This window comes from Pogonomyrmex barbatus, unplaced genomic scaffold (genome assembly GCF_055798465.1).
Source record: "Pogonomyrmex barbatus isolate J1 unplaced genomic scaffold, ASM5579846v1 scaffold14, whole genome shotgun sequence".
In the NCBI taxonomy this organism is placed as follows: domain Eukaryota; kingdom Metazoa; phylum Arthropoda; class Insecta; order Hymenoptera; family Formicidae; genus Pogonomyrmex; species Pogonomyrmex barbatus.
The window spans coordinates 234,752-248,783 of record NW_028297110.1 but is presented as its reverse complement, the minus strand read 5'-3'; the positions used below and the strand labels follow the sequence as shown (position 1 = coordinate 248,783).

Sequence of the window (14,032 nt, the reverse complement as noted above, 5' to 3'; positions counted from 1 at the left end):
AAAATATCGTTGAAAAATTAAAAATTTGAAACATTTATGACTATAATATTACAGCAGTATAATAATGTTAATATAACAAAGATATTAATTTATTAATTACTGAAAATTATAATAATATCAGTGACAAAATAAGGACAAATTCAAAGTTATTAATATTATTTATCGATATGAATATGAATGCGAGGGTGTAATTAAGTTAATTAAAAAATGTAATTACGCGAAGCTTAATTTGCGATAAAATTTTTTCCGCGATGAATGTTTTCTGCCTGTGCAGCGAGTATTTTCTGCATATTGAAGACGATGTCTGGAAGTCTTGTTTGAGTTCTCAATCGAGTCGTTGATACGCCTTGTCTTTTACGTGTTAACACCGCCTTCGTGATCATAATGTATGCGTGCTCGTTTGTATTTGGCATTGGCGAAAGCAAATGGCGTCAGATGACGCATTTTGCTGTCGATCGGTATTTCGTTTCACCTTTGTGCCTTCTTTCAATATTCTTTTAACGTTCTTTTAACGTTAGAATGTTCAGGACTTTGAACATCGATGTATTTGTATTATAATAGTCGCGAGACTTATCATTCGAAATAGTATTACTGGCGATTTTAATAAACATATTCGCGTCGTTATCTCTGATAAGAAGAAGATATACATGTCAGTGATTTTCTTTATCGCTATACCTATGCGAATTAAGTAGATAAGTAAGATCAAAATGATAAATTCCTATTTTTAACTTTGAGTATTTGAGAATTTCACGATCGCAGAATGATTCTAATTTTAAATCATTTCCATTACAACGAACATCACGTTTCTTTGAAATTTCCTGTGAAACTATTCGAAAGATTTGACTTTCGCATGAAAATCTTTTAATACGGATTTTATTTCCAAGATCGTGACGAGATACCAGATTTCTCTTCTACATTTTCTAAATCTTGCTTCCGAAATATCTTGCTTCTCTTGAATTTTCTGTTTTAATTTCATACTTCGCACCTTCTCCGATAACAACGTTCTCTTGAAATCTTTTCAGCTACTTGACTCGTTATCAGCTATCAGACTCTAAAGTCAACCCACATCTGTTTGCTTGCCAAAGGAAAGAAAAAGAGAGAAACGTTATCTCAAGTGAGCATTCACAACGTGTGGTACATTTGCATACCCAGTCTCTTTTGCGTTCTTCTCATCTAACTTTTCATTGTGAAAATGGAATGGTTGCCTTATCTAGGACAATATTTTTCTCTAGTTGAATCGGGCCGATTATTATTTTGGCAATAATTTATATAGCAATAATAACAGTAGAATAGTCTTATGTAGATAAATACAAGATTAGATTAGATAAGATTAAAAAGAGATATCATTGTATCGATTAAATTAGACTAAATGTAACTGGATAGGAAATTGGCGAACTTTTACTTATTATTATAATAATTATATAATAAAATAAAAAATAAATCGTTTGAAAGTCATCTTTTTTAAAATGCTATTTATCTAATACTTTTATTTTAAGATATCTTCAAAATTTTAAGACACTTCTTAGACAATTTCAAAATATCTGTTCTCTGAATAATATAATAATAAATCATGAGAAATCTAAGCTACTTTATCAGAATAGAAAAAAATGAACGATAGTGTTAAGGAGACATAAGATAACTAGAGGATAAACACTTCAAGATGAAGACAAACTAACCGTCATACTTATAATTGGCAATTATTGACACGTTACAAGCTACGAATCGTTTCAGTTCTGTTCTTCTCCGTTATTTTTTAGCACAAGATTCTTCGAAAACCGTAATGTTGGCAAGATGTAATTTATGTTGGATATAGTTTACGAGGATAGGTGGTTCGTTATCTATAAAAATTGTCTCTTCAGTTTTATTAATTTGATAAATTGTTTCATATATAGTATGTAATATCTTGATTTATCTATGTCGATAAAGGTTTGATATTAAATGTTACATAAATTGTAAAATAACGTATACTAATGCTATCATAACAAAATTCGATGAAACAAAAAAATAATATTAAATACATAGATAGACGTAAAATATCAATATATGTTGGTATATGTTAACAGCTACGCTGTGACTTGCATTACAAATCTCGTTACAAATTCCGTTTATTTTTACACCGGAAGAACGTGACCGGAAAGATCGGAGAATGCGATTCGACTGTTTGCGCGCTTTCATCTCTCGCCCCGTCTTTCTTCTTATCTGACATTTGAACCGCTGGTTTTTCTGCGGCAAATTACAACATGACGCAAGTCATCGATGGTGTCATCGATGGAAATGCTGTTTTGTTATACATTTCGTAAAAACACTTCGTCATCGATATTTATATATTAAAATTCAATGGTTTCACAATCCTTGTTCCTCTCTCTCTCTCTCTCTCTCTCTCTCTCTCTCTCTCTCTCTCGCTCTCTCTATCTCATAATCCTGCATTTTTTGTTCTCGCTCGATTATAAAGATATTGGATTTTCCATCAGGAAGGAAGAAACGTCCTCGGACGTGGGTGGCTTGATGGCGGCGCGTGTAACATTGACATTGATTGTCACATTGTCGTTTCCGTTCTATATCGCGAATCACATACAAAATGTGAAAGGAAGCGGAAAAAGCGTGATCGTAATGGGATTAATGGGCGCGCCCTATTATCGGACGTACATGGAAAACCTTTCACGCACATCCTATTACCGATTTGGTAAATAACGTGTGCTACGAGAAATGATCGATGCAAGTGAAGGCATGTCCGTAGTGTTTTCATAATGTCGTAATATCATAATTTTGCCAGCTCCATTAATGTCAAATAGTCAATAATATAAATCGAAATGTAGGAAAGACGTGTTAGATGAGGGAAGATTTTAATATATATAATTATTACATATTTCGTAAAACTAAATATAATATAATTTGTGTATTACATTCTGTTTTTCAAGGAAAAATAACGTAGAGCTTCATGTAATTTCCTTCTTTTTGCATATTGATTACATTCATATGTAAATTGACTTAAAAAAAAAAAAAAAAAAAAAAAAAAAAGAGCTTCATAAATATCGACTAATTTATTCATCGAAATCGATTAATCGTCATGAATGAATCCAAGGACTCATCTCCTTAAAAAGATTTAGAACGAGAACACACACGGACGCGTGTGTGCCCGCGAAATTGCGAACGGACCCTTCGGAGAAAGAGAGAGAAAAGCTATTTTTATCACAAATGTGTCTGTGCGACATTTCTAATGGAAATCATACTCCATATTTCATATTCCATATTCCTTCGTTTATAATCTGCAATTCTTTAAAATCTCATCGAGTAGCGAATAGTAGTCGGTGAGAAAAATGTGACTACCGGATCCGCGTATATAACAGTTATCTTCATTTCACGAAGTATTAACTTCCCCAGATGTAAACTAATTAGCACTCAAGTGCAATTCCTAAAAAGTGTCTAAAATTCGCGTGTGTAGAAATTAATATGCGCGTGAATAACCTTTGCTTTTAAGACTACAATAAATTTCTTTTAGCTAACGTCAGCATCTCTGCGAAGAATGGCGTAAAAAACAAAGAATGCAAATTCACACTAGGATAGATGATAAACAGTTTTATTTATTTATATGGAATTCTCGCGTTAATCATCGTCCGAAGGCCACGATTGTTCCTCACTTTGCGAGGACATGAGCGTGACAAACAAGGATTTTTCTCAAGATTCGCAATTCAATCGATGTAAATACTTTCATACGATAATTAGAATAATCGGGTCAATCATCGGGTGGCATCGGCGCATAAATATGACATCGTATATTTCCCATTGATAAAAATAATTGTCATCATTTTTAACCGTTTTATTTCTGACGGCCATATCATCGGCGCATGCTCGCTGAGTAATTTCGCTGATAAAAAATGTATGGGTTTCGCGAAGTATGGTCTTGAAGAAAAATATTTTTCCGCAAATTTCCCTCCTTGCTTTTCTTTTCCATTGTTAGCTTTATATTTCAATTTTTTTTTTTATTAATATCGTTGAACAATTCAAAGAAACGCATCTATTCTCGGTCGCGTATTTAAGACGTTTAAGAATCGCGTTGGAGCATCTTTTCACTCGCATCATCTAAAAATATGTCGCGTGTACATGCGGAGGCGTCAAGACGACGAGGCGAGGTTCTCGCTTTTCTCTGACGAAGCCGCAGATCGCATCTCTTAATCAGTAATAGATAATATACGCAAAATTATCCTTTAAAATCCATCGTACGTCGAATGTCTTTATGAATGGAATATCGATTGGTGCGTGTCTCGTGATCGCGAGACACGCGACGCGTTGCACTTTGACGCAACACACAACTCACATCTTCCGATCATTCCTTGAGCGTTATTAAAATTAAAAGTTAATTAATATAACAGGAAACATCAAGATGGAATTTTACGCGATCATTACAAATGAAAGATAATTCTCCATTTGATTTTTACAATTTCTGCAATTATTCTTCATCAATGGCATTCAAAATGAGATATACCGCATTGACATTCATCGATAGTGTCACTTTAATCTTAACATTCACTGCTGCACATTTTCGTTCAAGGTTGCACGTCTTGCATTTTGCCGCCTGGTCTTTACGTGGAATATCGTCGACGCGAAAATACCGGGAACAAAAGAACGAGAAATACATTCTCGCGAAACGAGCGAGATCGAACACTGTGGAACAAGACAAATATTTCCGGCGTATTTTTTTCGTAATTCGTGGCATATCTCGCAATTCTCTTCGTGACCCGCAGTTTCTTTCAATAATTGCGGCAAATAACGCAATAACGAAGGAGGCGCGCTTAAATACGTAAGCGTTCTAAGCGCTCCACTGCCTTGCCCCGCTTCTGTTCGATTTAATTTCTTCAGAAAACCTACCTTTCTATAGCAAATTATTATATTTACGCGAAAATTTTACAAAAAGTCCGTGCGTGTAATACTTGTGTTACTGATATCGCTCCGAAGCAGTCAGCGTCATGAATATTAATCCCGTGAAATATGAAAGTTGAGTCTCATAAATTTACGATTCACGGATTATGTATCCGAGATAGCGATTATACAATTAGAGCGATTACGAACGCGTTCGCTGCGAATAGCCAGTCGTGGCGCAATATTTTGTGCGAGACTTCGCGTGTGACGTGACTTGGCGATTCGCATGAGGAGGAACATCGCATTTGTGTCGATCTCGCTTCACCTCGGACTTGGAGGAAATCTTTCCGCGACGCAGCTTCATCCGTTTCTCGACTCACTCGCGTTTACAATCGCAGCACAATTCGTCCAAGTGACGTTACGATTCGCCGCTCCTACTAAAAAATCGAGTCGATTCGCTAGAGCGGTTAATGCGGCTAATGAAACTCGCTTGTATCTGAGAATTGACCCATTCGGTGAAAGTTCCCGAGCGAGCTTGCTTTGGTCGTGGTTTTTTGGCTAAAGCTATATTTAACAATGATTTGACAATGTTTTTATTTCTCTCTTTTTATTCATGCAACGTAGACATTATTACGTAAACTGAAATTTAATGTTAACTTTTAATCAATTAGTAATAAGGTAATATTTTTTCTTGCATTTTCCATCAGACAATATCTGGAATAAATATTATTTTGAAACTTAAATCAACAGAACCGAAATTTGCGGCTTTTAATAATTTGATAACAATGAGAAAATAATATTTTCAAGATAGCAGGCTGCGCGGTTGATTGGTTTCGGCTTGTGCTTTTACAATGACGTCAAACTTGTACGTTCGCTCCGATCTGTCGAGTCATCAATTATTGCTCTATCCGGTTCAGTGCTGCTTAACTTCCCGTTCCTCTTCGCTAAACGTATACTGTTCCGAATCATGATTTATTAAAAATCTGCTCGTTAAAAGAATTATACCTAATTTTAATCAGAACAGCTTTTACGCAGTGTCCCGATAATAGATAGTACAACCAGAGAGGTAGTGTTTTACAAAAGGTAAATGAAAAATATAGAATAAAATTTTTTTATATTTTTTTTCGAAAACAAAGTCTGATATAAAAAAAATTTTGTTGTACGTTTTTTACCTAGTTTTTCATTTAGAGAGTCGCTACCGTCCAAATTGTATCAACGTTGAATAGAACAACATTCTGTGTAATCAACATCGATTTCTAAAACTAATTAAAAAAATATTTCGCAAAAAATAAAGATAAAAAATTATTGATTATATTCATATTTATTTATATTTATATTTATATAGAAAGGAAATTGAAGAATTCAGACTGTTGTCGGCGAATTGTAATTAGAGTATGAAGAATGTATCAGAAAGATACATTCTTGACGGACGACAGTAATTACTCATTCTAACAAAGATAAATTTCCGATGACGAATTTAATAGTGATAGGTTGTGAAAAGTTTGTCCCGTGCCATTTTTATCCTCGAGCTGTCCATTAATCGCATCGCGGCTATCGCGAGTGTAGAAATCGAGGTTAATCCGCGTTTCATAGTATCTGATCTCGGACATCGGCGACGGGCTTGACGTTGACGCATCGGTTAAATGGACACCCGATCCCCCCGAAGAGATTTACTCTCTGTGCGAACCAGAGACACAATGCACGCGATGCAACACGGTCATGCATGTGTCATAGATTGGTCCTAGTCATCATTCAATAATCAGTCGTGTAGCATCGTAATTGCGACGCGAGCTCAAGGACAAATTGAGATGAATTCTTTTATTCGCGATAGATACAGATCGTATCTCTCTTCACAGGCTCAAATATCAAAGAGCGAATAAAAAAAAAAAATGCGCCAAGATTGATAAATTGTATCTTTAATCTTTAATTAGCTGCCTTCGACTCGATAGTGTAATTAATCGTTTTAAATTCTTACAGATTCGTTATCTTTTCTGTTCTTTGCAGTCACTTCCAGATTAATAACTTACGTATGATTTCCATGCTTTAACTTCGTTTAATAAATGAGCAATTTTGATTCATCAGATTAAAAGAAAAGAATATGATCTATTCACAAATGTATTATATATTAGCTTTTCATTTATCATATATTGTTGCCGAATGGACGGATTATAATCTTAATTAAAAAAGATAATTATTTTTACATTTGGTCTATGAAAATAAATCAGTTATTTTAGATGTACTTTGTTTTGCAAATTAAATTTCTTAATGTTATCTCTTCACTTTTTATGCGTTTTAATTATGAGAAAAATATTTCTTTTCACATTTCTCTTAATTTCTCTTTTCAAGTTTTCGGTACCATGACTAAAATGTGTTTCTTCTTTCGTTCTCCAGACTCTTACTACAGTTACACTGGGTGGAATGGCAAGTCGTCATTCGATCACCAATCTACAAATATTAGATTGATCGATGGTCATAACATAGAAAGGATACGCCGAGAAACTCTCGAGAAATCGGTAGTGACGACTGAACAGGAAGCGTCCAAGACCCCCCCATCGGCGCAATCGCAGCAACAGCAGCCGCCACAACTGCAACAGCAGCAGCAACCGCAACAACAACAAACGCAGCAGCCATCGCAGCAACCACAGCAGCAACAACAACAACAACAACAAGTGCCGGTGACACAGTTAGCGACCAACACATCCGCTGACGAGACGCATTCTACAGAGACGCATTCGACCAATACAACCTCCACTACTGTCCAACCAAGCGGTCATTATTTATCTCCTGCTCCCCCAAACCCCAAGCTGATGTACAATGAGACACAAACCTCGAACCCTGCCACCTCTGATACAGTAGGTGTTATCATTGATGAATTCATCAATGATAAGCAAAATCTTTCCAATTGTTAATCGTGTAAAATCATGAAAATGTTTAACAATTTTCCGCTTGTTAACCTATTTGCAGGCAACGTTGCACGTGAACACCCTGTCAAATCGCAATATTACCGTCGGCAAGGAAGAGCAGTCGGAAACGTCAGCGGTAAAGGATACGAATGCGGAGCATAAGGATACGGCGGGCGAGGACGCTATAAGGACCGATGATATCGGTGATATCTCTATCAGCAAATTCTCCGACGTGACCAACACTACGCTTACACAGAACAACATTACCAAGACGGTCTACGATACGCATCAGTATTACAACAGCACCTTCATCGTTGATGCCGATATCTGCAAGAAATATTGGATCGACATGGACAATCACCCGGATCTTAGGATCAATCATCTGCTTAGCCAGAGTCATCGACGCGCCGCGGTGAGACTCTTTTCTCACATTGTAATAACAGTTATTAAGAGAATAAACAGTTATTGAAAATAATATAAAAAAATATCAATTATATTACGCGCTGGTTGTCTCTCTCTCTCTCTCACTTTTATACTAAAAGTGAGATGACTAAAAGAAAAAGCAATTAGGGTATCAAATATGAACGTAACATATGTATCAGTATTAAATTCAATTTCTGTTGCGACGAACGATTAATTAAAAACTTGGAAACGCAAGATCGATTGGTTCATTAATCTCGCTGAGAATAAATTTCAGGATTGAGCCACACACAATCTCTGTCTAATGTTGCAGACCGTCAAGCTAAAGTTCGATTTTCCGTTCTACGGCTATAACGTGCGCAATATCACCATCGCTACCGGCGGTTTTCTATACACCGGTGACTACGTGCACAGCTGGCTGGCCGCCACCCAGTACATTGCACCACTCATGGCGAATTTTGATACTCGCCTGTCGAACGCTAGCTACGTCAAGTACGCTGACAACGGTGAGTCATCGGAATCTCGATTGACGGCACTTTCGTGCCACCACGAAGGACGTTCGTTCTTTCATTTTTTTCCTCTAAATGAAAGTCAATCATCTCGTCGCAATCCCACGGAGCCCATTACGGATCGAATCACTCGAGAGATTCTTCGCCTGTTTGCGAAGTTTACCGCGACTAGTATACTTGAAATAACTCGTGCTTTTAAAATTTTAAGAAATTCTATTACGAGCAAGTTCTCCTAAAATGCTTTTTAAAACGTTCGATTGGCTTCTCAAATCTCTCCAAATCGATCGATTTTTCAAGTCCTTTCTCCTCGGGCTGATGGTGTCGCAAAACGTTCGCGTCGGCAGCCTCAATCAACAGCCTCTATAGGGGCTCTACAGGGACGGAGAACGAGAAGGGGAGAAGGAGATAAATCGGCACGACAATTTGCCGATCGTAATTACACGCCTTGTCGAGCAACCGGTGGCGAAGAAACGCGGCGCAAAATGTAGTCGGAGTTGTATCCGGATCGATTGGCGTGCGATTGTTATATCCTCTTTTCGATTTGTACAACAGGTACGGCATTTACGGTTGAGTGGGAGAAGGTAGTGCTGCAGGACAGGCAAGATGCCGGCGCGTTCACTTTCCAAGTGACCTTGCATCAGAATGGAGATATCGTGTTTGTCTACTCGGTGATACCACTCCTGGTCGAAAAGATTCTCGACAAGACGCATCCTGTCAAGGTCGGCCTCAGCGACGCCTACATCATGGACCGAACCGTATTCTGTGAGTGTTCGCTGGTTCATTACTCACTTTGCCCGTTCGTCCGCTGAACGGTGATTGCGTAACCATCACGGGACAATATTCGCACGTCATCGCTACTATCGATCATCGGATCGTTCTATGCGAAAAACTCTTCTATGCGAATAGGCGACGGTAGATCCAGTCGAAGAAATGATCGGAAATTATATGCGAAGTAACGTAATTTCTACGACTTTCTACGACGATGACAAAACAACTCGCATAGTCCAGCATTTCCGGAATAAAAGCGAATAAGAAAATTCGCGATGTAATATGTGGACGAAATTATCACGCCCAAGATATTTATTATATTTAGCGTAAATATTAAGAAATTTAAATATTATTTACAAATTTAGATCCAGAAATTCTCAAGATGTTATCTTGATAAACGTATCAAGATTTATCGTTTAATTCATATGAATAAGTATCTAAGAGCTAAATATCTAAAATTTAAAATAAAATATTTAAAAACACATTTCAAAGATTTAATTCGCTCATCTCGTTTCGCAGTCGTGCGCAGAAAAACCATCTACGAGTACCACCGTGTCAATTTCAATCGGCAGGACATAATGAACTGCACGGTCATCTATCTAAAAGCTTTGCCCACGTGTCTCAACTTTGACAACTGCCGGGATTGCTTGACAAAGGTGCCTGACTTCGAGTGCAAATGGTGTCCAGAGCTGAACAAATGCAGCACCGGTACGTCTCGACAGAGGCAGGAATGGCTGCTGAAGGGCTGCGACGTTCGTAATATTAAGGAAGCGGACAGTTGTCCGGCACAAATTACGACCTACAAGGGCGATCAGTACGACCACGACGGCCACGTGCATCCGGAGGAGTCGATCACCACCAATGAGATGGGCGCGAAACAGGAGCGATCCGGCAACAGTTCCTTGGAGAGTTCTAGTAAATATCTTCGTTTGTCATTGCTCGTTTGTCATTGCGTAGCTTAAAACTCTCTATCGAGCGAACTCGGAAAAATCACAAACAGTTTTAAATTTAACGTAAAAAGATAGAATTAAAAAGAAAAAAAAATGCAATTTGTTAAATATGATGTAGTCTTAGGATTCATTTAGATTAGTTTGCGTAATTTCTGCTACTTCTGCTTCTTTAAAAGCAAATCTCATTTGACTAATCGAGTCACTCAACTCGTATAGCATGCGTTCTAATAATCCTCTTCTCGTAAAGTCCAGGATAACGTGACTTGCAATCAGATTTATCGTTCTAAGCGATTTGTTCTGTAATTTTTAGCTCCGAACAAGGTAAATATGAGCGTTTCGGGAATAATCGGCATTCTCACCATTGTCGCCTTAGTGGTGGGTCTCGCGGGTTGGGGTGTATACGCTTATCGCAACCCTCATAGCGCATCGGGACAAATGCTGATCAGAGTAAGACAAGTTCTCTTTAAATTATATCATTATTATACTTTATTTAAAAAAATAATCATCGATTTTTTTATTCTTTACTTATTATTATTTATCGTCGCTTATATTGATGTTATTATCGATTAAAATATTACTCATTTATCGTTTGATTGCATTAAAAATTAAATCTTGATAATTGATAAATCTGTTGATTATTAATTTTATTATTTATTAATTTTATTTTGTACAAAGATATACGCGGAATATTGATTATTCTCACTATTTTAATCGAGTATTACATATGAATTCTTCTCCTTATCGATTTTACTGATTTTTTTTAAATATTGAATATGTTAATTTTGCCTTATCGATCTCATTTATTACGAAATTGATACTTTCAGTATCGTCCGAGCCAATGGAGCTGGCGAAGAGGCGAAGCCCGTTACACGGCCGCAACCATTCACATGTGATGAGATGTCGGCGGAGATGCAATTACAGTCAATGCGAAACTGTCGAGCAAATTTCCTATTAATTGTAATCGAGCGTGTCGAGTGGCGCGAGAGTAAAACGCGTCGCAAAATGTCCACTTGCGATGACTCGTTGCTCGTCAGGTTTGCACTCAATCGCGTTAATACGAAACAATTGCTTTCCTCACGCGACAAATTCCAGGCGGAATCGACTTCGGATTTAATCGTCAAATAGACACCCACTTACTTTTTTTAAAAATTGATCAGGTATCGAGGGAACATATCATTGTATTTTAATAATTTGATTATATACAAAAGAGTATCGTATATTTTGAATAAATAGTATGGGCGTCGAGTACAGTTAGCTAAGAGAAAGTTTATCCTGCTGGATATTATGAAATTTCTATTTACTTATGAGTTTGCGAATGATCGCTAGCGATTCGATGTGACATATATATATATATATATATATATATATATATATATATATATATATATACAGATTTACTCCGATTCGCTCCGCGCGATCGTAGGAAGAAAATTTTCGGGACATTGTGAACTGTGTCGTAGTGTCTTCAGAAGCAACGATTAATATCGATATAATTTTCTTGAGTTCATATTTAGATATCAAATGTATGCGGGATCGTTATCCTCATGTTTATTCGCGACTAGATGAAACATGTTGTTTGGCATAACGCTTACTCTCGCTGTAACGTTGAGAATCATGCCCGACAAAATTATATCGGTATATTAAATCGTGCTTTGAAACGCGATGACTTAAGTTTCGAAAAGATCCTTGTTCCGACGGACCAGTGCTTTGGGAAAGCATTCACGGTTTCTCGCGATGCCGGAAAAAGATGATCGTAATATCGGATCGACGACTGAAAACGTCGAGCATTTATGTGATTCTTAGCAGCACGTGGTATATCTTGTTATTGTTTAAGAATTCGTTTTCTTTTTTTTTATCGTTAGGCAAATTGCAGTAATTGTTTTATATATACGTAATGTTTTACAGCGAGAAGAGAGGAACCTTTCGAGAAAGAGGAGAAAAAGAAAAAGAATTGACAAAAGAGCGAAAAATTCTCATTTAGCATGATAAAGCTACATTTCACGATGGACTCTTCGAGCAATCGACAAAGAGAGAAATAATTCTAAATTATTTATAACCGAATTTATATCAATCTAAAATGCATTTTAAAATCATTTGCATTGTCATCGCTACATTCCGAAGCATCCATGTTTCTTGAAAGTAAACTGTGGAGTTACATGCGCGAGCTGTAGTTTCATCATTCTAATTTATTATCATAGACAACATTCATAAACGTATATATAAATAATTATATAAATATACTATGTAATTATCTAATTACAACTATATAATTATGTATAATTATTTAAAAATATATTAATAATTATATATATAAATAATTATATAGTTATAGTTATATAACTATATAGATTTTTATGTACACAAAAATATATATTTTAGGACAAAATTTTTCAAAGATTATACAAGCACTTTAATACGCGTGAGATGACGAATGAGCTAAAAAGGCAGAAGAAATGGATAGTACGGGATATAAAGATTTTATAGCATCTACAATTTTATTAGTTTGTGTGAGTGTATATAGTAGTTCTACGAAAACAATATAATTTTTATCTATTTTTAAGTGTTAAGTATAATTTTTGCTGTCAAAGGTGCCTTCTTCGTGAAATTTTGCAAACAATATATAGTGTATAATATTAAATAATCAACGAAGAGGCCTGAGGGAAAATCTCACTCTTGTAAATCACAGTCCCCAAAAAATTGTCACGGTCCTTTTTGCGAAATTAAATTTACTATATAATCGTAGTAAAATCCATAATAATTGAATCTGTCAGATATTTGTAGCGATTTTATATCGATCACGATTACATCGCGCGAATGAGCCAATGAAGGGGACTGGAATGAATCATGTCAAACTTTTAAACAGCTTTTCTTACATTATTGTGTACGATTTAACTCATAGTTTGTGATAATAAATATTGTAATTATTATAGTAAATTTTATGTGTTTTCTCTCCGTATCCAAATATCTTTTACATCTACAAATCCTCAAATAATATCCAATAATATAAAGACAAAGTAAAAATAAAATATTTGTCTTACGAAAATAACAGACGATGTAATTATGTAAAAGTAATATATAACAAAGTAATACACGGCAAAATAATATAACGAGAAATGGCATATACTTGCAGTCGATAAACATATTGCGGTTTCATATCGCGATTACCAGGTGACACTCGGTGCATTAAATATCCTATATTCCCGACATACATATAACATGTTCAGAATAAATTTACATAACAAATACATTACATAATAAAAGTTATATGGCAAATATTAAATGTTATATTTTTATTTTCAAACTCGCATATATCTAAATTTCTATTTTTATTAAATATAAAATGTTATTTTTCCGGAGTTTTTCTTTCTACTTTTAAAATATCATTAAATTTTTTATTATCATGATTCTAGTGTTTTTTTATATTATCTTTATCGTTATGACTTTATATCTTTTTTTAATTAAAGACGGCTAAATGTGGCACTTGAAATATTATCGCGTGTTTCGCGAGAGAAAGAGAGAGGGGGAGGGAGGGGGGGGGGGGAACGGCGCTTTCTATATGGCTGTGAGAGATTCCTGAATAGCATCCTCAATCTTCGTTAAGTTCTGTACATGTTGCCGTCATTGT

The 14,032-nt window shown here is 35.8% G+C and overlaps 1 protein-coding gene across 1 annotated transcript in view; it reads left to right on the top strand.

Annotated features, from left to right (window-relative positions):
* The window catches only part of l(1)G0289 (plexin domain containing lethal (1) G0289), a 32,361-nt gene extending 19,020 nt beyond the window's left edge, over window positions 1-13,341 (top strand). Inside the window, exons 2-8 of the mRNA XM_089073127.1 lie at window positions 7,249-7,709; window positions 7,822-8,172; window positions 8,494-8,686; window positions 9,242-9,451; window positions 9,977-10,372; window positions 10,718-10,854; window positions 11,232-13,341. Coding sequence (XP_088929253.1) covers window positions 7,249-7,709; window positions 7,822-8,172; window positions 8,494-8,686; window positions 9,242-9,451; window positions 9,977-10,372; window positions 10,718-10,854; window positions 11,232-11,300 — 1,817 coding nt within the window. The 3' untranslated portion in view covers window positions 11,301-13,341. The remainder of the gene's footprint in view (window positions 1-7,248; window positions 7,710-7,821; window positions 8,173-8,493; window positions 8,687-9,241; window positions 9,452-9,976; window positions 10,373-10,717; window positions 10,855-11,231) is intronic.
* Window positions 13,342-14,032: the final 691 nt, after the last annotated feature.